The sequence below is a fragment of the Sorex araneus genome, chromosome 1 (assembly GCF_027595985.1).
Source record: "Sorex araneus isolate mSorAra2 chromosome 1, mSorAra2.pri, whole genome shotgun sequence".
Classification (NCBI taxonomy): Eukaryota; Metazoa; Chordata; class Mammalia; order Eulipotyphla; family Soricidae; genus Sorex; species Sorex araneus.
The window spans coordinates 219569742-219593004 of record NC_073302.1 but is presented as its reverse complement, the minus strand read 5'-3'; the positions used below and the strand labels follow the sequence as shown (position 1 = coordinate 219593004).

At 43.3% G+C, this 23263-nt stretch overlaps 1 protein-coding gene across 1 annotated transcript; it reads right to left on the bottom strand.

Moving 5' to 3' along the window:
• Positions 1 to 5745: 5745 nt before the first annotated feature.
• Positions 5746 to 22872, bottom strand: NHLRC3 (NHL repeat containing 3). Its single transcript, XM_004619570.2, has 7 exons — positions 22603 to 22872; positions 22085 to 22237; positions 20761 to 20908; positions 15403 to 15603; positions 10765 to 10856; positions 8816 to 8928; positions 5746 to 8271 (listed from the first exon to the last, which is right to left on the bottom strand). Exons 1-7 carry the CDS (start codon positions 22684 to 22686, stop codon positions 8019 to 8021), a joined length of 1044 nt encoding a protein of 347 aa, XP_004619627.2. The 5' UTR covers positions 22687 to 22872; the 3' UTR covers positions 5746 to 8018.
• Between the last annotated feature and the right edge of the window lie 391 nt (positions 22873 to 23263).

The following is a 23263-nucleotide window of genomic DNA, read 5'->3' as shown; positions in this document are numbered from 1 at the left end:
CATTCTTTGATGGACAGACACTTAGTTCCCCACCCCTACCACCCACCTCCCTCATGCTCAGCAGGAGCATGTGCCAGGCTGCAGTGCTCCATCAGCTGTGGGGCCATCAGGGTTGTACACGTTAGCAATGCTGCGTGCACCAACTGGCTGTGCTGGGGCTGGAGAATACACAAACTGTTGAGCTGCCTGGGTCACACGCACAACTGCTGGGCCTTCCAGAGCAAGAGGCACCACTGGGGAATCACCCTTGTGGCCACAAGTGTGAAAGGAAGGCGCTTTTGTCACTGAACCATCCCCAGGTCCAAAAAGATAATTTTACAGGCCCAATATAATGGTGGAGGCTGGGAAGTTTCTATACAATGGAATACTATGCAGCTGTTAGAAAAGACAAAGTCATGAACATTGCATATAAGTGGATCAACATGGAAAGTATCATGCTAAGTGAAATGAGTCAGAAAGAGAGAGACAGACAAAAAGATTGCACTCAACTGTGGAATATAAAATAACAGAGTAGGAGACTAGTACCCAAGAATAGTACAAATAAGTACCAGGAGGTTGGCTCCATGGCTTGGAAGCTGGCCTCACATTCTAGGGAAAGGGCAGCTCAGATAGAGAAGGGAACACCAAGTAAAATGTGTTTGGAGACCACGCATGGGAAGGGAGATGCATGCTGAAAGAGGAGTAGAGACTGAACACAATGGCCACTCAACACCCCTATCGCAAACCACTACACCCAAAAGGAGAGAGAGAACAAAAGGGAATACCCTGCCACAGAGGCAGGGTGGGATGGGGGGAGATGGGACTGGGGGGTGGGAGGGATATTGGGTTTATTGGTGGTGGAGAATGGGCAATGGTGGAGGGATGGGTTCTCGAACATTGTATCCGGGATACACAAGCACGAAAATGTGTAAATCTGTAACTGTACCCTCGTGGTGATTCACTAATTAAAAAATATATTTAAACAATAACAACAACAACAACAAAAAACCAGTCCCTCCAACTCCTCCCAGCCTCTTTCACAGAATCAATCGAAAAACACATCTCATGGTTACTGGCACTTGTTATTACCCCTGTTCATCTCAAAAGTCACAATGTGCATGACTTCTACTGTACCCCTAGCAATACTTACGCACTTCAGGCACACTTCACAAGTGACGGAAAACGAGGCATTCAATTAGCATCAACCTGCAATTTTATGATTACTGAAATTCAATGAAGTTACAAACCACGTTTTTAACTATAAAATCAAATTTTAATTGGAGTCATAATGCATCTTCTTTCCAAAATTTTAATTTCTCTTTTAAAATAAAAATACAGCACATTTAAATAAAAACACAGCAAATTTATCATTCATTTAACCAATTATTCCAAAGGGTAAATGTAAAATACCACTATTCAAGTATGCTAATAAAATACTTTTGGCAAAATATATGAATCAGTATTTTCAGGTTATATAAGAATACGGTATAAAGCAAGGGTTCAATATAACATTCTTGAAATATTCTTTAAACGATTAGGTTCACCAAACCAGTATTCTCTCACAGTCATTTATACTCTTTTTCCTGGCTTTAAAAACATATAAAATCTCAAATTACTTTCTCTCATCTAAATTAATATACATAATTGGCTAAGCTGAATAAAGTTTATGACACATTTTTGATAAAAGCAAAACATAAAGCAGTAAAAGCAAGCCAACATGATGGCTGGTATCTGGTAAACAGCAGGTTAAAAATCACCTAAGTTAGTAAAATGTCTTTAATGTGCATGAAATTATTGATGCAAAGGGCACATTTGTCTGCATTATCTGATTCCCAGTGTTTTTGAAGGGAAAAACAATGGATGCACACCCTCATTTTAATAAAGACAAACTATTAACAAACTATTAACCATCCTTCATCTGATCAATGGTTGGTTACAAGTGCACTTGACCTTGGAATACAGACAGTTCCCTATTGGTGGATTTACCCAACCAACTAAATTAAAATGGACTCCAGGCATAATAGCTGCAGAGGAAAGTGAATGCAGGATTCCCCACATAACGTATATTATCTGTAGAGGAACCCTAGGATAAAGGGGGGGTCACCTGGGGAGAGAGACTGATGCTCTAAAGTCACACTATGCCAAGATTCCACCTAGAATAAACTGGAAAAAATGGTCTCAACTGAAGAGCCAACATTGGGATCAAGGCATTTAAAGAGTCACAGAAACACAACAACTGTGAATTCTTTCTCTTCACAGTTCAGTGTTTGATATACACTCACATATTAACAATCCTAAAACTTCTCTGAGGTAGATACTCATGTTAGGAATGAAATGAGTGAACTGAAAAATAAAATAAAAATAAAAATAGGAGGTACTGAAGAGGGCCCTGTCTTTAATCATACCTTTAACACAAAACATCCTAGTTTTCTGTTAGATTTCTTTCAGTAAAATCCTTAAACACTACCTTTCACGCCTACACTTAAAGATTGAGATTAAATACAGGCATACTTTGCTGTTGTATTACAATTCACAAATATTGCGACTCTGCACCAACCAAGTCTATCATGCCATTTTTGAATAGCAGTATTCACTTCATGTCTATGGATCACTTCTGAGTAATTCTTGCAATGGCTCAGGCTTTTTCATCATTCAGTCTGTTGAAATGATGGCCTGTGATCTTTGATAGTACTACTGTAATTGTTCTGAGGCACCATGAATCACACAGATGTGAGAGTAACTTTGACTGAAATGAACTGTTCAATTAGCCAAGTTGTTGATGCATAGGTAAATTTCTTGTAAATTTAAAGTGCTACTCCTGTGAATACATAAATCATTAGAAAGCAACGTAGCCTTCTAGCTGATTGGGACAACACCTAAGTGATATGAATAGAAGACTAAGCTTCCACAACAATCTCTTAAGACAAAGCTAATTCAACATAAGGCTCTAACTCTTCAATTCCATAAGGCAAAGAGAGGAAAGGAAACTGCAGAAGTCTGAAAGGCATGGAGGTTAGCTCCTGTCCCCATGCTTCTTCAAAGACATAAAGATGAGGCTGGTTCTCACTCTCAGGTAGTCTGAGCACGACTCACACATGAATAACCTGGATTTGATTCCCAGCAGCTCAAAGGAAAAAAAAAAAAAGAAAAGGACAAAGAAGCAAACAACATACAGAAGGCCAACAGACCCATTAAGAGGAAGTTCATCAGCACTGATTATCAGGGAAATGCAAATCAAAATAATGAGGTATCACCTCATTCCAATGGGAATAGTCTATTTCAAAGAGTCCAGAAATGATCAGTACTGACTCAGACGCAGTGAAAATGGAACCCACCAATTCACTGCCGCAGGGACAGTCATCTAATCTAGTTCAGCCTCTATGGAAAACAGTGTGGGATTTTTCCAAAAAAAGAAACTCACTTATGAGCCAGCAATTCTACTTCTTCTAAATTAATTCAGGAACACACACACACACACACACACACACAAAAAAAAAATTTGAGAGCATATTTGCATATCTCTGTTCAATAGCTAAGATCTGGAAAGCACCCAAAGGCCTAAGAACAGACAAGTGGAAAAAGAAACTGCAACGGGTTTATACAATGTAACACTACTCAATTACAAGAAAAGAAGAAATCTTGCATTCTACCAGAAGTCGGATGGAACTAGAGGGTGTCCTGCGAAGTGAGTCAAGGCTCAAAACAAGGATCAGATCCCCTTCGATGATCTGTGGGAGCTGTTTAAAAGCAGCTGTTTTAAAGAGCCAAGGAAGGGGAAGAGGCATCAGTCAAGAAAACAATCCTAGACTCTGCCTACTGGAGTCTGCTGAGCTGGGAGGGATGGGGGCGCAGACAAGAAGGGACAAGGGACAAGGTGGGGAGATACAGGCACTGTGGTGTGGGTATGCCCAGCACACTAATTCTACTGTAAATTATAAAAGCTCGAAGGAAATTAAAATACAGAAAGTGCAGTGGCAAAAAGTTCACGGAGAAGCAAAAATAAGCTATCCAGGCAATCTAGCCAAGATCACTTATTAAGTGAGCTAGACCCCTGTTCATAAAATTGTGGTCCGGGGATCAACACTGGTCCACAGAAATTTCCTGATGCTTGCTCTTCAAATTTTCTCCCAACCATGAGGCAGCTACATGGTCTGAAAACATGCAGTGCCCTAAGTACAGGTGAAGTCTCGGTGAGGCTCGTGGCTGCTGGATGCCAACACTGCATTGCCTGAAGTCACCTGTCCATGACACTTTGCAAAAGCTCTTATTTTATTTCGAGCATCCATACTATTTTCTAAGATTGTGTTGTGGGGATTTGGGAAAACAAGTTATTTCTCTCAGAGAATTTGAAACCATACAAATCGAAGACAGAAAAAGTCTAACAGCAAAACCTTTAACCTTCTTTGGAAGAGGCAAGGATAGTGTCCGAAAGAGGAGTCATGGTATGCAAGCATGCCAAGTTCTAGTGCTCCAAGTGTTGAAGAAACAGCAAAAGCAGATATACCGACATAGAATGTGTGATACAAACCAAAAAGATAAAGGACTGTTAGAAAGTATGACAAGAAGCATCTGCTTTCATTGCAGCCCTTGGCAATGAACTATTGCCACAGCCTTTGGCGATAGTGTGAAATGTGCTGAACTCTATCAAATGACACTATGAAACCTTCTAAAGTGCATTCAAAGAATATAGATGTTATTGATAAGCCTTGGACTTTTCCAAAGATTATAACCCGCCCCAGTCTGACCCAAAGCTCTCTGTCTCCCATGTGTCCAGCAGGAAGCTGGGATGAATAGCCACACGTCATGTCAGATTCAAGAGGAATATCCCACCCTAGCCATGCCAGCAGCACCCCTCAGCCCCCGAGCCCGACCAGCTGGGCTCCACCCACTTCGCACACTCCAAGGGCTGCTGGGACACACAGGGCCTCACTTTCCTGCCAGACTTTCCTCATAAAAGACCCCACGCATCAAACAGAAGCCTTGGTCCACCTCTGCCTGGCCAGCTGGTCATGACCAGGCAACATTAGACGGTCAGAAAGCAAGACAGGCTGACAGTGCAAAGAACATAGCCAGTTGACACTCAGATCTTCTGGAATCTGAAGCTCCATTTAAGCTCCCAAAAACTGTTAGAACGATGGGAAAATAAAGGATTCCAGCAGAATCCTTTAAGACTGGGAAGTCTTAAATTTCACTAGAAACCCTGATCCTAATCCAGAAGGCCTCAAAACATTTCCAAGGATGGTAACGGAAATTAAGGAATCACTGGAAGAGAATCTCAAGTAACTTAAAAAAACAAAACAAAACCAAAAAAAACCAAAAACTGATGTAGACTATTCAAAGAATTCATACAACTAGAACTGGAAAACTAAAGTTGAAGGCCAGAGTTTGAACCCCAGCACCACACAGTGATTCCTGAGTACAGAATCAAAAGTAAGCACTGTAGGGTTTAGGCCAAATAATGAGCCAAAAAGTATTTTCTTTTCAATGGTAAAGTAGTGGCAGATGTGGGAGATATGGCAACAGAAGTGAAGTGCGCAATCAGAAATGGAGCATGATGGGGCTGGAGCGATAGCACAGTGGGTAGGGCGTTTGCCTTGCACGCGGCCGACCCGGGTTCGAATCCCAGCATCCCATATGGTCCCCTGAGCACGGCCAGGGGTGATTCCTGAGTGCAGAGCCAGGAGTAACCCCTGTGCATCGCCAGGTGTGACCCAAAAAGCAAAAAAAAAAAAAAAAAAAAAAATTAAAAAAAAAAAAAAAAGAAATGGAGCATGAGGACATGGGAGGGCCACAGCAAACTTGAGATGAAATACAAACAGGAGAAGCTGCTTCTTATTTAAGAAGGAAGAGAAGAGTTTCTGGAAATAGAAGATACTCCTGGTGAAGACACTGTGGACATGGCTGCAATGACCACAAGGATTCCTACACTGTGACCAAACGTAGCTGGGAAAGCCACACAGGGCTTGAGAAGACCAGGCCAACATTTACAGATCTACCCCAGGGAAAAGGCCATTAAGGCTAGGGAATGTCACTGGCTGCAGAGGCCGTCTGGGAAGGAAGTCCACAGACGAGGAAGACCTGTCCTCAGCGAAGATGCTGAGCAGAAGGCACAAATGATGGTGATGCTTCTTAGCAATAAAATGCTTTTTAAAATAAACATATATATATATATATATATATATATATATATATATATATATACACATACATGTTTGTGACTTTGTCACAGTAATCCTTTTCCTGGGATCTGGAAGAGGACCTGCAGCATCTCCAAGGTATGCCTGCATCTGTAGAGACCTCTTTCAGTAAAGTGCTTAGAAAAGTCAGCCACTTACATTGAAAACTTGAGACGAAAAGCACCAGGAAACTGGATGAAAGGAAATGTCATTCATAGTGAAGGTGGAGAGGGAAGGTCAAGCGCTCACACCCCACCATTCTTCTCTGCAGAGGGTGAAGGAAAAAGGAAGTTTTCTTGGATCCAGCAACAGCACATTCTCTCTCGAAGGCAAGAAAAACCAGCACTACTTCAAATTCCCGACTCTGAGAACAAAGGACGCGGGCAGGGGAGGCGAACCCTTGCTTCTTCTAGTACAGTTTCTTCTAAACCAGCTCCTCCCAACTTCTTTCTTCTGTGTAAGACTACACTTCCTGTTCTAAAGATCTGCCAATGATCTGCCAGACGCGCATGCTCCAATGGCAGTGGTCCTGCTAATCCTAAAGAGACTCAGTTCAACTGGCTAAACTGCTTAGCTACCTGAGACTAACATTACCTGCCATCTAAAGGGCCCAACTGAAGGGACCTGCTTTCAGAAGGTGCAAGCACGTTTCTAACTTTGTTAATTTGCCTCCATGGATCATGTCATCTCTCTTCCTGTTTTCAAGCTGAAGCTCAGAATGACTTCCTCTTTAATTCCCCAGGATTCCTCCACAGATGAAATGTGCAACGCTCCACAAGTCTCACCACACGCACACACTGCCATCAATGGGACTATCTGTAAAGTCACCTCTCTACAGAACTGTAAACTATCCAAAGGGTATGGACAAAGTGACTTGGCTTTTTTGAAATTTGAGGAGCTAGTATTTTGAGTGCTCAGTCAAGAGCCCATCTCAAGCTCTCAAACAGAAATGGAGGTATGAACTTCTTCGTGTGAGAGTCAATAAATTCTGTAATTTGGGGCTTTTTTTGGTTTATTTGGCCACACAGTGTAATACCCCAAAGGTGCCCACATGCGAAGCATACCCAGTAACCCTTTGAACCACCTTCCTAGCCTCACCAGAATTCCTCTTTACTTATCTAAATTTTTTTTTTTTCTTTTTGGGTCACACCTGGTGATGCACAGGTTTACTTCTGGCTCATGCACTCAGGAATTACTCCTGGTGGTGCTTGGGGGACCATTTGGGATGCTGGGAATCGAACCTGGGTCGGCCATGTGCAAGGCAAAAGGCAAACACCCTACCAGCGTGGTGCTATCGATCCAGCCCCTACCTTTTTTTTTTTTTTTAATTAAAATGTCTTTAAAGAGCTGCATTTTCTTTCATGAGAATATTCTTATGCAAGTAAAAGTAAGCTCCAAGAGATAAAGATCTGGTGGTTGGAGAGATTGTTCAATGGGCTGGAATATATGCCTGGAATGTAGAAGACGTGGGGTGGTCGCCACTGCGAGGCCGTCCACACCTCCAGCTCCAAAGGAAAAAAAAATAAAAAGCCAAAAGCCCTTAGTGATGCTAAATGGAATTTTTCTTAAAATAATTTAGGTAACAGCAGACAGTAAGTTAACACAAATCCTTTTGCTTGAACATTAATTATAAAATTAAGGGACTGGCACAATGGTACAGTAGGTAGGGCCCTTGCCTTACATGCAGCTGAACCAGGTTTGACTTCAGGCATCCCATGTAGTCTACCAAGCACTGCCAGGAGTAATTCCCGAGTGCAAGATGAGAGTAATCCCTGAGCAACACCCGGTGTGACCTCAAAACAAAAACTAAAAGAAACAAAAATTCAGTAAATTTGAAAACATAAACTTTCACTCTGAAGAACATTATGAAACAAATAACGAAAAATAGCTTTTGGAAGGGACGTATTTTTGTACTTGTTTGGCTCCAATTTCCGCTACATAGATGGCTCCTGTTTTCCCACTGACATCTAGGAGATGAGGTAAAACTTGATCTGCCAGTTGGATTGTGCTGATCACGGAGCAATTGCCAACGGTCCCCACTGGTGGTGCTGCCACAAACAAGAGCCTGTTAAGATTCAGCTGGGCTACAACCAAGAATCTTCCATCAGGAGTGAATCTAAGGACAAAAACATGACACCAATCAATTCAGATGAAACTGACATCTCGATTTGTTTCTTGGTACTTTTACTCCCACAGTCCTAGAAGGGAACTACTGTTTGTCAGAGGGTCTTTGAAGGAGAATTCCAATGGGACCTATTTCTGTGTAGGAGAAAATAGATTTGTGATATAGACATAAACAAAGATCAGAGTTTTTTTCCTTTCTTTTGTCTTTTTTTTTAAAAAAAATCTCAGTATTTAATTCTCACCATTAAAACTGGACATTAACATGAAACTATTTAAACTCGTGTTACTCAGGGAGTGAACTGAAAACTGATTTTCATTTTCATTCCATGTTTAAACATCTTCCAGGAAATGCAGAGACGCTCCGGCACACCTGGGCCACAGTGCTCCAAGTGCTGAGTTGGTCACTCCTCTCTGCACTTCTCCCACCCCTGCCCTTGTAGAGTGAACCACAGATATTTTAAACTAACAGTTGACTTTTTAAAGGGAAAAAGAGAAACCAAGTAAGACAAATGTTTCAAAGAAAAAGACACAACTACCTTACTGAAGATGGTCCCTCTTCTGTGAAACAGTTTGTCCAAGCTCCTAGCCACTCTCCAGTGGCTTTGTCAAACATCTGAATTCTCTTATTTCCTCGGTCAGCAACCCATACCTGAGAAACAAACAAACAAACAAAAATTGTTGGTTGTAATAACAGAGAGAAAAGGGGAAGAATAAAGAGAATATTTATTTTCTCTAGTTTTACATATGCTACCTCATCTAAAACTTAAGGGATGCAAAGATTTTATTTTCTAAAGTCCTACTTTTAAGCAGAAAACTAAATGTTTGAAAATTTATAGCTTTTTGGGTGGGGTGGGATGGTGGTGTTGAGTTTTTGGGTCACACTCTTTGTATTCAGGGAATTTTTTGAGCTCCTGGGAATAATTTTTTTCAGGAAATCCTAACAGTATCTTTACCAACGGATGTGGGTTAACGAAGGCATCACATTCACTCTGATCAGAAAGAAAAATTCATTGTAGAAAGGCTGTTGATCCCTAAATGATTTCTGAAGATATTTTTCTGATATACGCTTTTTTTCTTTCCTGAGGATAATTTTCTTAAAAAGGTTTAGGGATTACTGCCTGAGGTCAATGCAAAGGAGAAACCATAGCTTGGACCCTAGAAGAACACTTTAGACTATTAGCACTGTCTGTGTTAATCAAGGAATATTGATGACTAATTTACCAGAATCCCAACTTTCTAGTGCCCTACTTTCGAAGTTCATGTGGTCAGCTATCTTTCTATGAAGGGAAATACTCAACTATTTTTATGATCCAAATATTTTTATGATTATTTTATGATCCTATATTTTATGTCAAAATAGGATGCCATGGAAAGTTGCTTGCTGAGCGCAGATGCAGAAGTGGAAAATGATTAAATTTTCAATGATGTAGATCATGAGTCTGATGCACCCATCCACTCTGCACCAAGAAATCTGGCCACTTAACAAACATGTAAAAGATGAATACTAAGTGCCACAGACACTAAGGTAGTAAGCAAAAGAGAATAATATACGCATGCAGCTCGAATCAGGAAAGTATACACTCTAATATATTAAAAGATATATTAGATCTTTAGCGTGACAGTTACTATAATCAGGAAGCAAAGTCAGAAAAACAATTGTTTAAAAGTTTTGAGAGAGGGGGCTGGAGCGATAGCACAGTGGGTATGGCGTTTGCCTTGCACGCGGCAAACCTGGGTTCGATCCCCGGCATCACCAGGAGTCATTCCTGAATTCCTGAGTACAGAGCCAGGATTAACCCCTGAGCATTGCCAGGTGTGACCCAAAAAGCAAAAAAAAAAAAAAAACAGTTTTGGGAGAGGGAGTCTGGTCACATGAGGGTGAGCCCAAATATGATTAAAGGCATATAAAAAGGATGGGAAAAGTGCTCAATGGATAGGGGTTGGAAGAAAATGGACTGAAACTCGGTTAGAGCTTTCTGCTCACGAGATAAAGTGGAACTGGTGAGAATAAAAAAGTTGTCTATGTGCCCTTTTCAAGCTTCCAACATTGGGCTCTCCCATACCCCAGCAGTCGAGACATTCTAGAATCCACTTAACTCTAGAATTACAAATATATTCAAATATACATAGAAAGAGTTTTCCTAGGAGGAATATATATTTTTTCCTTACCCAGGTAGCTTTTTCTAATCTGTTGCATTATTTGTTCCATCTATCCTTTAACTGACAAAGGAAATGAATGTATTTTGCACTTTTCTAAATATATGAATTTCCTTCATTGCAGAACCTAAACCACCCATGAGACAAGACCTGATCAGGACCTGCCTAGAACTGCCCAGTACTCACATTCTCTATCACATATGTATCAGATGAACAGACATGCATGTGTACACTCAGGGTCTATGCACGTTTAAACACACACTCAAGACTTCGCTCTACACATATCTTCAAACATATAGTCCCAGACACAATGACACTGTATTTTTACCCGACCAGCTAAATCAACTGTGACACTGTGAGGTATGTTGAACTTGGTAGGCTCAGTTCCATTCTCTCCACGCAGCCAAAGCATCATGAAATCTAGAGAGAGAAACACATGGGGTCAGCATTTATACAGTATAAGTTGCAGACAAACAATTCCATTAAACCCTTGGGCAATTGTTTCCTGCCAATCTGTGTATTCATTTTCAAATTCTTCTCCCCCACCCTTTTTTGAGGAAGTTTCCCAAGCAAGGCTGAGAGGATCTGGGGGTGTTGGGGTCCTCATACTGATACTGGCCTAACAGTTCACTGCTAGGGCCCAGGGTACCAAGGTGAGTAGGGTCACGCCTGGCATTGCTTGGGAAGCCACGTGGCAATGGAGATGGAGCCAGGATACCCGGCACGCAAGGCCTGCACCCCTGGACCGCTGTGCTATCTTCCTGGCTCCTCGATAAGAATAATTAGAATATTATTAGAATATAAGAATAATTCTTATGCTTTACCAAAAAAATTAAAATCTCTATTTCAGGGAATTAATCTTACTTAGTTATTACTTCCACAGAGTCTCTTGCCTCCGTGCCTGGCTGTCTTCACCGGGGCCACACGGAACGGATCGAGTTTCCCTCCCTGCTCCAAGCAGAGCCCCGGCAGCCGAAGACCTCCTGAACCCAGCTACAGCCATGCTCAAAGCCCCTCTCCACACGTTCGGATGAGCCTCACACATGAAGGAACAAGAAGAGGAACCCAGGTGTGTGGGACCCAAGGCTGAGATTTCTAAGCCTGCTCGGATCGGGACTGGGCCTCCTCCACCCAGACCCCCCATTTTCTAATAGCTTGGCAGCCACACCCACAAACTGCCCCTCCCCTGCTGTGTAATCCCATCAATGGCCAAGATCCACAGACTATAAAACAACACACCTAGTCTATAGTCTACTTTCAGCCCCCCTCTCCCACCCCGAGTGGGCCCCTCCTAGCACCCTTTACTTGGTTGTCCCTTCTCTATCTGAGCTGCCTTTCCCCCCAGAACACGAGGCTGGCCCTGCCACAGAGGGGTGGGGTGGTGGTGGTGGGAGGGATACAGAGACCATTGGTGGTGGAAAATGGGCACTGATGGAGGGATGGGTACTTAAACATTGTATGACTGAAACATAAGCATGAAAGTTTGTAAGTCTGTAAGGGTACCCGCATGGTGATTCACTAATAAAAAAAATTTTTTTAAAAGTTCCCAAAAGCACGTGGCTGCAAATGCCAGTCTTATAGCTTAGTTCTCCCTTTCAGAGAACCTGGCAAGGTACCAAGAGCATCCTGCCCACACGGCAGAGCCTGGCAAGCTCTCCGTGGCATATTCGATATGCCAAATACAGTAACAATAATGGGTCTCATTCCCCTTACCCTGAAAGATCCTCCAATGCGACACCACTGGGAAGGACGAGTAAAGAGAAGCTGCTAAAATCTCAGGGCTAGGACGAATGGAGACGTTACTGGGCCCGCTTGAGCAAACTGATGATCAAGGGGAAGACAGTGATAGTGATAGTGATAGTAATTAGATCCAATGGAATATTTCATCACTGGAAATCACTGTCATGCCATCTTCTCACTCAAATTGGTTCTCCTTCCTGACCTATGACTTGGCATCAATATTCTGCAAAACTAATGCTCATTCACAGTCTGTCTCTAGTCTGTTCTTTAGTCTATTTCCTTTTCTGTCTCTGTAATAGGATTAATTCTGACTAGACCCGACTTCCTCCATTTCTCCCTAAAAAAGGTGTTCAAGTCCCAAACTTCTGGATGTAGGAATGTGATTCTATTTAGAAACGGAATTGGCAGATATAAAAAATCTGAGGTGGGGCTGGAGCGATAGCACAGCGGGTAGGGCGTTTGCCTTGCACGTGGCCAACCCGGGTTCGAATCCCAGCATCCCATATGGTCCCCTGAGCACCGCCAGGGGTAATTTCTGAGTGCAGAGCCAGGAGTAACCCCTGTGCATCGCCAGGTGTGACCCAAAAAGCAAAAAAAAAAAAAAATCTGAGGTAATATAGGGAGACCCAAAATCCAATAACAAGAAAGGAAAAGAGATACCACATACACCGGAGACCAGAGAGAGGTCACACATGTGTGAAAACACACACACACACACACACACACACACACACACACACACATTCAGAATCATTGAATGGATGTTGGAGGAGGCAAGGATAAATTCTTACCTAGAACCTTACAGGGAGAAAGAGCTCTAAAACTGTGAGAATGAATTTTTGTTTTAAACCACCCAATTTTGCGTAATATGGTTTATACTTGCTTCTCCCAGAGGGTGCTTAAGTTTATTGAGTTACTCCCACAAGAGTGCTCCTGAGGGACACCCAATTTCAACAATAATAATCCTATATTACCTTCCTCTTTCCTTTAAGTGCTTTGCATTGTTTATTTATCAACATCTTTATTGTATGGACACAGGAAGACAGTTAATGCTATGTTTTTGTAACATAGGAGTTGACTTCAAATATTTACTCCTGGAAATCCATCATATTTAGGAAACCCTTAGGTGCCTTTACTTCCTAACACCCCCAAAAGGAGGGCCCCAGCAAGGGACAAAGATGGGCCCAGGGCAAACTGTAAGCTACCCTGACACTGAAAAGGGACAGGCTAAGTGCCATAAGAAGTATAATAAGATAAGAGCACAGTCATGGAACAAACTCTGTCATGACCCAAAAAGAAGTAACTGAATAAGGACCCTGCTGGGGTTAGGAAAGACCAACCTGGCCTGAGGACTGTAGTCTGGGATATATAGTGAGATGTCCCCAGGAAGAGCCAACTTTAAGCTTAAGATATCTCTTCCTGTGCTCATATAAGATGACTAGAAATATTATAAGAAGTAAACTTACTATGATTGTTTACATGGATTACTAGCTGAGGAAAGGAGAAAGTGATTCCCTGGATGGAATCCTGCCCGCCCGTGAGTGGATCTCCTAACAATCTGAAGTGCTGAACTCTCAGATGAGATTCTTGAGTTAATCTCAAGAACTTGCCCTGAAGGAGGACCTTTACATCTGTTTGTTGTTATGACAATGTTCAACCCCACTACGTGTACCCACCCTTCATGATTTCTACAGAACTATGCTGTAAGGGGAGAGAGGGGCCGATGGAACCAGGATGATGAGGACTCTGATGACTATGGGACTACGACCAAAACTATGAGCATGGCTACGACTGTGCTATAAGGGAGAGACCAGACTACACTGAGGAGCGAGAAGTAAACTCACTAGCAACAAGCCTGGGGCCCTGTTTCTCCATTCCCCCGTCCTTGTCCTTCTGTCATTTGCTGTGGTCTGGCCAGGGGAACGGTTCTTAGCCACCAAAAGCTCTTGTTCTGCACCCCCATGCTTTTCTTTGAAACTCACAACCCAATTTGTGGCAGTGTATGAGAATATCACCCACACAGAAAGAACCCTATCCAAATGTGTCCTAAATTTAGTTCTTCCCTTTATAAAATTTCTCTGAATCTTTGCTTTTTCCCCCACTCCAAATTCCTGTATTACCATCATATTCATTAACTAGATAATAAATTGGCCCTATAGTGCCCAATTGACAGAGGTGACTGAAAATATCTCCTGAGACAGCACTGTACCATGTAAATACTCTGCTTCTATACATCTCTTTCCTAGGGGGCTGGGTAGTACAGGGACTAAGGCTCTTGCCTTGCATGTGGCAGACTCGTTTCCCCTTATGATCCTGAGCACTGCCAAGAGATATACTGAGCACACAGACAGGAATAAGTCCTGAACACCACTGGGCGTGGCCTCAAAACAGCAAAAACCAATTTTCTACTAAAAATCCAAAGACGACTCTGCTCAAACCCTGCTAACCGCCTCTGCATATCCTATGTGAAGTCTATGAAGGTTCCTACGCTCCTTCTTCTCTCCCACCAGCTCAGCTCGAGAAAGACTTCCCTAACAAACTCCTGACCTACTTTACCCAGTCAACAGTTTCCTGTTCCCTTCAAATGACTGCACCCTAACAACCCAAAGGACAGTGTCCAGCCGTTATTCAGTCTGCGCTCAATGAACACATCCACCTGAACACCATGCAGGATGCAGAACAGGGAGCACATAAACACCGTCGACCAGCCGATTTAAGAGGCTGCCTGAGCTCGGGGTGCCAGTTCCCAACTCCTTTCTTATAACTGAGTCAGACACAACTTATTTCTTGAGTCCTGTGTAAATTCTCACCCTGTTCCCAGTCACTTCAGAGCAAACACGAGGCTTGAGTGAAGAATGACTTCCTATCACAACCATTCAATTCACCACTGGTTTCCTAGTTAAATACTTAACCCCTTTATGCACAACTGTGATTTGGTTTGGTTTTTGGCTTTTGGGCCACACCAGCTGTCCTATTATATTACTAGCATTACATAATTTTTTTTTTTTTTTTTTTTTTTGCTTTTTGGGTCACACCCAGCGACGCTCAGGGATTACTCCTGGCTTTGCACTCAGGAATTACTCCTGGCAGTGCTTGGGGGACCATATGGGATGCCGGGGATCGAACCCGGGTCAGCCGCGTGCAAGGCAAATGCCCTACCCGCTGTGCTATCGCTCCGGCCTCAACATTACATAATATTCTTATACAGCAAAATCAAGCCACATACCTTGGGACAACTTGATCAATCTGTTATTCAATCCTCCGTCTCCATCCACAATGTACATATCTCCTGTGTCCTCTACAAATAATTCTGCAGGGTTATCAAACTGAAGGGGATTCAAACCACTGCCTTTTTTGCCTGGAGTACCCAAGACTTGAACAAGATCACCAAATGAATTATATTTTTTGACAGTGTGGCCATAGGATCCTATAAAGAAAGGCAGGCACATTTTACAAAATAACTCTATACAGTCACATTTTTCAAGTAAGCTAAATATATACATACATATATATATATATATATATATATATATATATTTATAGAGAGGGAACAGTCAGAAAAAGTTAACAGGTTTAGAATGTTAAATGTATTTAATGAGCAACTGAACATTATCTGCTCATGAATTAAAATTTCAAGGACTCCAAATTTTACACTACATGCTTACTCAAATAAAACTCAAAAAATCGAACTCCTTATGCAGATTACTTAGCACTGTCACTGTCATCCCGTTGTTCATTGATTTGCTCGAGCGGGCACCAGTAACGTGTCCATTGTGAGACTTGTTATTACTGTATTTGGCATATTGAATATGCCATGGGTAGCTTGCCAGGCTCTGCCATGTGGGCGGTACTCTCGGTAGCTTGCCGGGCTCTCTGAGAGGTATGGAGGAATCGGACCCGGGTTGTCCAAGTGCAAGGCAAACGCCCTACCCACTGTGCTATCACTCAAATCCGCAGATTACTTACAAAGTTAAATTGCTGCTACACATTAAAAAAAAAAAAATCTGGGGCCAAGTAATAGTAGACTGTGCACTTGCCTTGCATGCAGCCAACTGTGTTTGATCACAGCACTCCATATGGTCCCCCAAGACTTCTAGGAGCAATTCCTGAGCACATAGCCAGGATTAAACCCTGAGGGCCATGGGTATGGCCTAACCACCCTCCCCAGCCAAAACAAATCCTATGACCCTGAATAAGCACTATTACTAAGAGGAAATGGAAAGGAAACTAGAAAAGGAAACTGTCACCCCAGTCATTCCCGCAGATTTCAACTTTCAGTCCCCTCACTAAGAAGGTTCTCAGTAACACAGATTTAATTTAAAAAGTACATTTTGTCTGAGTGGAAACAAATTAGAAATACAACCCATTAACTGTTTTCCCCAGGAAGGAAAGTGCTTCAAAGGACTAGGATTTCTCTTCTCATTTGTATTAACATTTCTTTTGAGTTAAATGATCTTACAAGCAAAAGCATCAGTAGAATACTTAACTAGGGGAAACCCTCAGGCTGAGGGGAGTGGAAATGGCTCAGGGACACATGCAAGGTTCTGAACTCAACCCCAGGCAGCACACCCGCTATGCCTCAGGCTGTACCGCTGGTATTGTTTGGGAGGTCCCCAGCTGGCTGGGCTGAAATGCTAGCCAAGCTGGTTATGACTGGGAGTAGCCTCTAAACTGTTTACTACTTAAGTGTGCCTAATCCTCCAAATAAGTAAGTAAATAAACTTTCAGTGATTCATCCTCCTCCTCCTCATCATCATCCCAATTTTCTCAAGAGGTCTCAGTAACATGTCCATTTGTCCTAGCCCTGAGATTTTAGCAGCCTCTCTTTACTCAACCTTCCCAATGGTGCCACATTACAGGCTCTTTCAGGGTCAGGGGAATGAGCCCCATCATTGTTACTGGTTTTGGCATATGAATGGCCACTGGGAGCTTGCCAGGCTCTCTCAAGTTTCAGTGATTATTTAAAGAAATATCAAAACTGGTACTTTATTATTATTATTAACTGGTACTTTATTATTGTTATTATTATTATTATCATTATTATTAATAATAATAATATAATATTCTTATTATTAACTGGTACTTTATTATTATTATTATTATTATTATTATTATTATCACTATTATTGGACCAGAGTAAATAATACAGTGGGTAAGGTGTTTGCCTTGCACGTGGCCAATCCAGGTTCGATTCCTCCGCCCCTCTCAGAGAGCCTGGAAAGCTGTCCGTGGCGTATTCAATATGCCAAAAACAGTAACAAGTCTCACAATGGAGACGTTACTGATGCCCGCTCGAGCAAATCGATGAACAATAGGACAACAGTGCTATAGACCTAAACTAACAGGTAAAAGTTCAAAAGATCAATTCTGAGAACCCTGATTAGGAGACCTATGCTCGGTAATATGGGAGCCTTCCTTTCTACCTTCTTAAATACAACCTCTTCTGAATTAAACTAAGGACACAGTACAGTGGGCAGGGTCCTTGCCTTATATACACTAACCCCAGTTCAATCCTCAGAGGCCCTCCAGAGTGATCCCTAGAGTAGAGCCAGGAGTAAGCCCTGAGCACAGCTGGGTGCATCCCAAAACACAAACAAAAACTTTTTTAAATAAAAATACCAGTTTAAAATGCGGTTAAAATAGTTGACTTGCAGCCAAATTTTCTTTACAGTCACCTCTCTGAAAACTGACAAAGAAAGGAAAAACTTTTTTCAGACCAGCATATGGGAAAATAAGTTATATGGAAAGAATGATAGATCAGGTCTTGTGTTTAATAATCAGTGAAGTATTTTATTCTAAAAATTAAATGCATGTATAAATGGAATGAATTAAGATTGTAAAAGCTTTGAATAGTGAATCGAACATTTTTTCTAAAAATGGTATTTCAGTATTAAGAAATGAGCGATAGCACAGCAGTTGGGCATTAGCCTATCACGAGTCTGACCCGAGTTCGATTCCTCCACCCCTCTCGGAGAGCCTGGCAAGCTACCTGTGCATATTGGATATGCCAAAAACAGTAACAATAAGTCTCACAATGAGAGACGTTACTGGTGCCCGCTCGAACAAATCGATGAGCAATGGGATGACAGTATTAAGAAGTTTAGATTTTTTTTTTTTAAGCCAGACTCTTCTTACACAAAACACAGTTTGCAACAAAAGGATTATCAGCTGAGGTTCAGAAATCTTTTGAATTCCAAAAAAAAATGTCAGAGAAAGGCACTTCTTACAAAACCTGGGAGACCTCATTAATTTTTAAATGGCATCTTGCCTCTCTAATACTGGCCAAATAGGAGAATTCTTAAATCAGGAATATAAATTGGGCAATAGAAATATTATCTTTATGAACCCATACCTTCCTAAATTCCTGGGATAATGCCAGGCTATCTCTGGTACTGTGTCTCAAACCAAAAGCATGTGAAACAGCTATCTCTGAAATCTTATCTCCAGAGCTGTGGATTAACTCTTTTCAGCACATTTTACTACAATACTTGCTGAAAGGCAGGCTTCAAACATGCTGCAGTCAGGGAAACTTCAGAATATTAACAGTAGCAGTTTCTGCAAACCAGGCACTGAGCAACAAAGCAGTTAGGATTTCTGAAGCAGTTTCCTTCAGGAGGGAACTGCCAAAGGGAATTAGTAAAGGAAAGGAGAAGTGGGGATTCTACTCATTAGCTTTAGAAAGCGCCCTTTCACCTGGCTGCACAAAAGAGCTTTAGAATTATTTAACTTGAAATACAGTGATGCTTTCCAGACCCAAATCCATTTTTTTTTCTGATTTGGGGGCCACACCCTGAGGTACTCTGGGGCTACTCCTGGGGTGGGGGGAAGGTCAGCAAACTACAGGTAGAGCTGGGGATGGAACAGAGTCAAGAGTCAACCCTCCAGAGTCCCCATTTTCTCTGGCTTTACAAGTGTGTGTGGGCAGAGGGTAGGTAAGATTGAGAAGGGGTCAGAATAACAATAATCATCAAGGACAAGAACTGAGTGTTAAAAGTAGATAAAGGGATATAGCAGATACCTTTCAGTATCTGTACTGCAAACCACAATGCCCCAAAGTTGTGTGTGGGGGGGGGGGGAGAGAGATCGAGAGAGAAGAGAGAGAGAGAGAGAGAGAGAGAGAGAGAGAGAGAGAGAGAGGGGGGGGGGGAAGGGAGAGGTAGGAAGGGAGGGAGAGGGAGGGGGGGGAGAGAGAGAGAGAGAGAGAGAGAGAGAGAGAGAGAGAGAGAGAGAGAGAATGAGAGGCCTGCTATAGAGGCATGTGGGGAGGGGGCGTGAGGGGCGGGAACCTGGGGACACTGGTGCAGGGAAACGTACCCTGGTGGAGGAGGGATGGGTGCTGGAATACTTGGAATACTGTATGACTTATGAACAGCTTTCTCACAGTGATTTAAAAATAAAACCTTAAAAAAAAGTCAACTTTCAGAGCCCGCCTCTCCCAATCCGAGCGGGCCCGTCTAACACCCTTTACTGGGTGGTCCCTTCTCTATCTCCGCTGTTTTATTATTTGCTTTTTGGGTCACATCCAGCAATGCTCAAGTGTTACTCCTGGTTCTACACTCAGGAATGACTCCTGGCAGTGCTCAGGGGACCATATGGGGTGCTGGGAATCAAACCCGGGTTGGTCTCGTGCAAGGCAAACGCCCTAGCGGCTGTGCTACTGCTCCAGCCCCCCATTCTGTTACTTTATATTCCACAAATGAGTGCAATCTTTCTATGTCTGGTCTTCTCTTTCTGACTCATTTCACTTAACATGATACCATGCCACTGAATACCTCTACTGCAAGCAACAACACCCAAAAGGAGAGAGAGAGCAAAAGGGAATGCCCTGCCACAGAGGCGGGGAGGGGGAGAGGGAAACAGGGTGGGGGTAGTGAGAGGGATGCTGGGACCATTGGCAGTGGAAAATGGGCACTGGTGGAGGGATGGGTACTCGATTGTTGTATGACTGAAACACAAGCATGAAAGTTTATAAGTCTGTAATGGTACACCACAGTGATTCACTTAAAAAAAAAAAAGTCAAAATTACTCTTAGTCTCCACATTACATTTCTTGATCCTACAGAAACAAAAGACACTTTCAGAAACAAGCAATTTACTGACTCATAAAAAATTATAATTAAACTATAATAAAAAAATCTAATTTCAGGGGCCGGAGTGATAGATAGTAGGGCATTTGCCTTGCACGCAGCCGACCTGGGTTTGATTCCTGGCATCCCATATGATTCCCCAAGCATTCCCAGGAGTAATTCCTGAGTGCAGAGCCAGGAGTAACCCCTGAGCATGGCTGGGTGTGACCCAAAAAGCAAAAAGAAAAATCTGATTTCATTTTGTTTTTAGGCCACACCCAGCAGTGCTCAGGCCACACCCAGCAGTACTCCTGACTCCTGGCTCTGCCCAGGGATTACTCCTAGCAGGTTCAGGGGAACCAGGTGGGATGCCAGAGGTGGAGCTAGGGTCTTGCCATGTAGCAAGGCAAGCAACCTACCTGCTGTATTATCTCTCCAAGCTGTGATTTCAAAATATCAAGAACACATGCAAATATTTGATTTCTTGCAAAAAAATTTAAAAGACATGACGACACATACCACTTCCTACATCCGTGATCCAGACAGACTGTTCTTGTAGTGTACTGACTGCAAAGATACCATGAGGCATGTCGACTGTATGATTCCAGGCCCTCAAGAAATAGCCCTCCTCTGTGAACACGAGTACTTTCTGGATGTTATCCCCTCTCTGGAGGAAAATACAAAGGTAACAGCTTAGATAGGGTCCAGATCTGGTTTAAGGACATAACAGATATACAGGGACAGGAAGGAAATGGGGCCTAGAGATGAAAAAGAATGGCTGAAGAAGAAAATTCTGGAGAATGGGTGTAGGACATGCATGCAGGATGCAGTGAAGATGATCCTTCCAAATATCCTGTTCTTCCCCAGCCCCTTTATATCTTGCCTGTCTTAAATTCAAAGCAGAGGGCCTAGTAAAGAGTATAAACAGGTGGTTTCCCCAGCTTTTCCTAATTCTTACTTGAGAGTACCCACCTTCCCTTCCCTTCTTCACCTCAAGTCAAGTTTCCACTGAATTTGGCCACCTGTTCTGCAGATCTCTGCTTTAAATCTTGGCTGCCCAAGGTCAAGAACTTTGGGCACACAATAATGTCCAAACCTTTCTCTCAGCAAAGAAAAATGAGAAGCTAACAGAAACTTTAATAACTAACGTTTTAAATTTTTTTTTCAGGGCAGAGAGAGTACAACAGGTACGACCCTGACCTTGCATTCAGCCAACCCGATTCCATAACTGTCATTTCATATAGTCCCCTGAGTCCAGCCAGGAGTGATCCCTAAGCACTGGGACAGGACCACCACCGGGGTTGGCTCAATACCCACTCCCCCCAAACAACTTCAAAATCTATCACTATTTTTCAAAACTAAAATATTCTTTTTTTTTTTTTTTTTTGCTTTTTGGGTCACACCCAACCATGCTCAGGGGTTACTCCTGGCTCTGTCCTCAGGAATCACTCCTGGTGGTGCTTGGGGGACCATATGGGATGCGGGGGATCGAACCCAGGTCGGCTGCATGCAAGGCAAATGCCCTACCCGCTGTGCTATCGCTCCGCCCCCAAAACTAAAATATTCTAAAGCAACTCAAAAAACAAATCCCCCAGTTGGCAGAACATAAACGTAAATGCTTACTTAGCACTAGAAACAATAGGCTATTTGCTTCAAGTTGTGAACACTAAACTAACAACCGAGAAAATATAAAGATCTCACTGGTTTCATGAAATATTCACTAGTTGGGAAACTGCTTACATAGCTAACGGAGTTCTTGTCCGATTTATGAAATCATTCACTAAATCCACACTGAGCAGTACTCATGCCCTTACAAACGTTTTTAAAGTCCGATTTTACTTACCTGGCCGACATAGACCAACCCGCTCAGGGGATCCACGGCAACACAGAAAGTCGCTCCGGTGAAATGTTCCGAATACTTCGGCCAACTCACATCTAGCTGGTAGAGAATTTCCTCGCTTTCCCGGGTAATTTGAAAAACAAAATTTCTTAACACCTTCAATAAAAACAAAGACCCAGTTCAAGTTCTCCCTCTCAGCTGACAACAGAGGTGGGCTCATTCCTAGGCACGTCTCGACCCCGGACAACGAGAGGTTTCCGGAAACGAATTGCAAAAGAAATGGGCTTAGGATCCGCTAACGACTGCGGCGACCACGAACAAATCGAAAAACTACGTGGGGGTGTGAAGAGAAGGAAGGAGAAGCGATGCAACAACTGCGACGTGTCCCACACAACCTTAAAGCCAGGAGAAACGGGGCGAGACGCTCGGGCCCCCGACACAGGGGGCGGTGGCCTCCGCGCCGCCCCGCGGGGTCCCCAACCTACCCCCTCCCCGAAGCCTCCCCCCGCCACTCCACTCACAGGAGAGCCACAGAACAGCGAGTGCAAGATCAAAACTGCCAGGGAAAGGCCGGTGCCGGCGGCGAAGACCCCGAATCTCGCCATCACGGGCCGCTGCGGGCGGCGAGCCCCGCGGGGTAGCGGGACACGGGGGTCTCGGCAGTGGGACGCGGCCCGCGGGATCCCGCGGTGGTGATGCCTTAGCTCCGGTACCCCGACTCCGGAAGCTTGAGCAGAAAAAGAAAGGAGGGGAGCAAACACTCCAGAAAAAAAAAAAAAAAAAAACAGAACCGGGGTTCGGACTCCCAGCGCGTCAGGTGCTGAGAGCGGAGCCAGTGAGACCCTTCCCCGCCCGGGGGGCGGGCCCTGCGTCGGCTTTCGCGGCCGGCCCAGATAAAGCTGCTTGAAGATATGCCTTAACTTCTGGAGGTTAATTCTTCTCCGTTCAGATCGAAAGGCCAAAATCTAGCCAAATAAATATAATGTCATCAGTGTGGGACACAGGGGAAAAAAGACATTTCCGAGCTCGGGGGATGATTTCTGTTGCACCTGATTCCGAGAGATCAAGGCAAACCACTAGACACCTACGTTCCCACGTCAGGACCCTTGCCCGGCTTCAAGGAAGGAACGGCCCGCGCTGGCGGCGCAGAGTTGAGTTCATTCAGGCGCGACGAGCTCCGTG

Bases quoted from the DNA above. Each gene is read 5' to 3' on its own strand.
- NHLRC3 (XM_004619570.2), bottom strand. From the start codon at position 22,686: ATGGCGAGATTCGGGGTCTTCGCCGCCGGCACCGGCCTTTCCCTGGCA. The intron at 15,604-20,760 runs GTATGTGTCGTC...CTTTCTTTATAG, and splicing joins GATCACGGATGTAGGAAGTG to GATCCTATGGCCACACTGTC. The intron at 8,929-10,764 runs GTAAAAATACAG...TTTGTTTCTCAG, and splicing joins CAGTTGATTTAGCTGGTCGG to GTATGGGTTGCTGACCGAGG.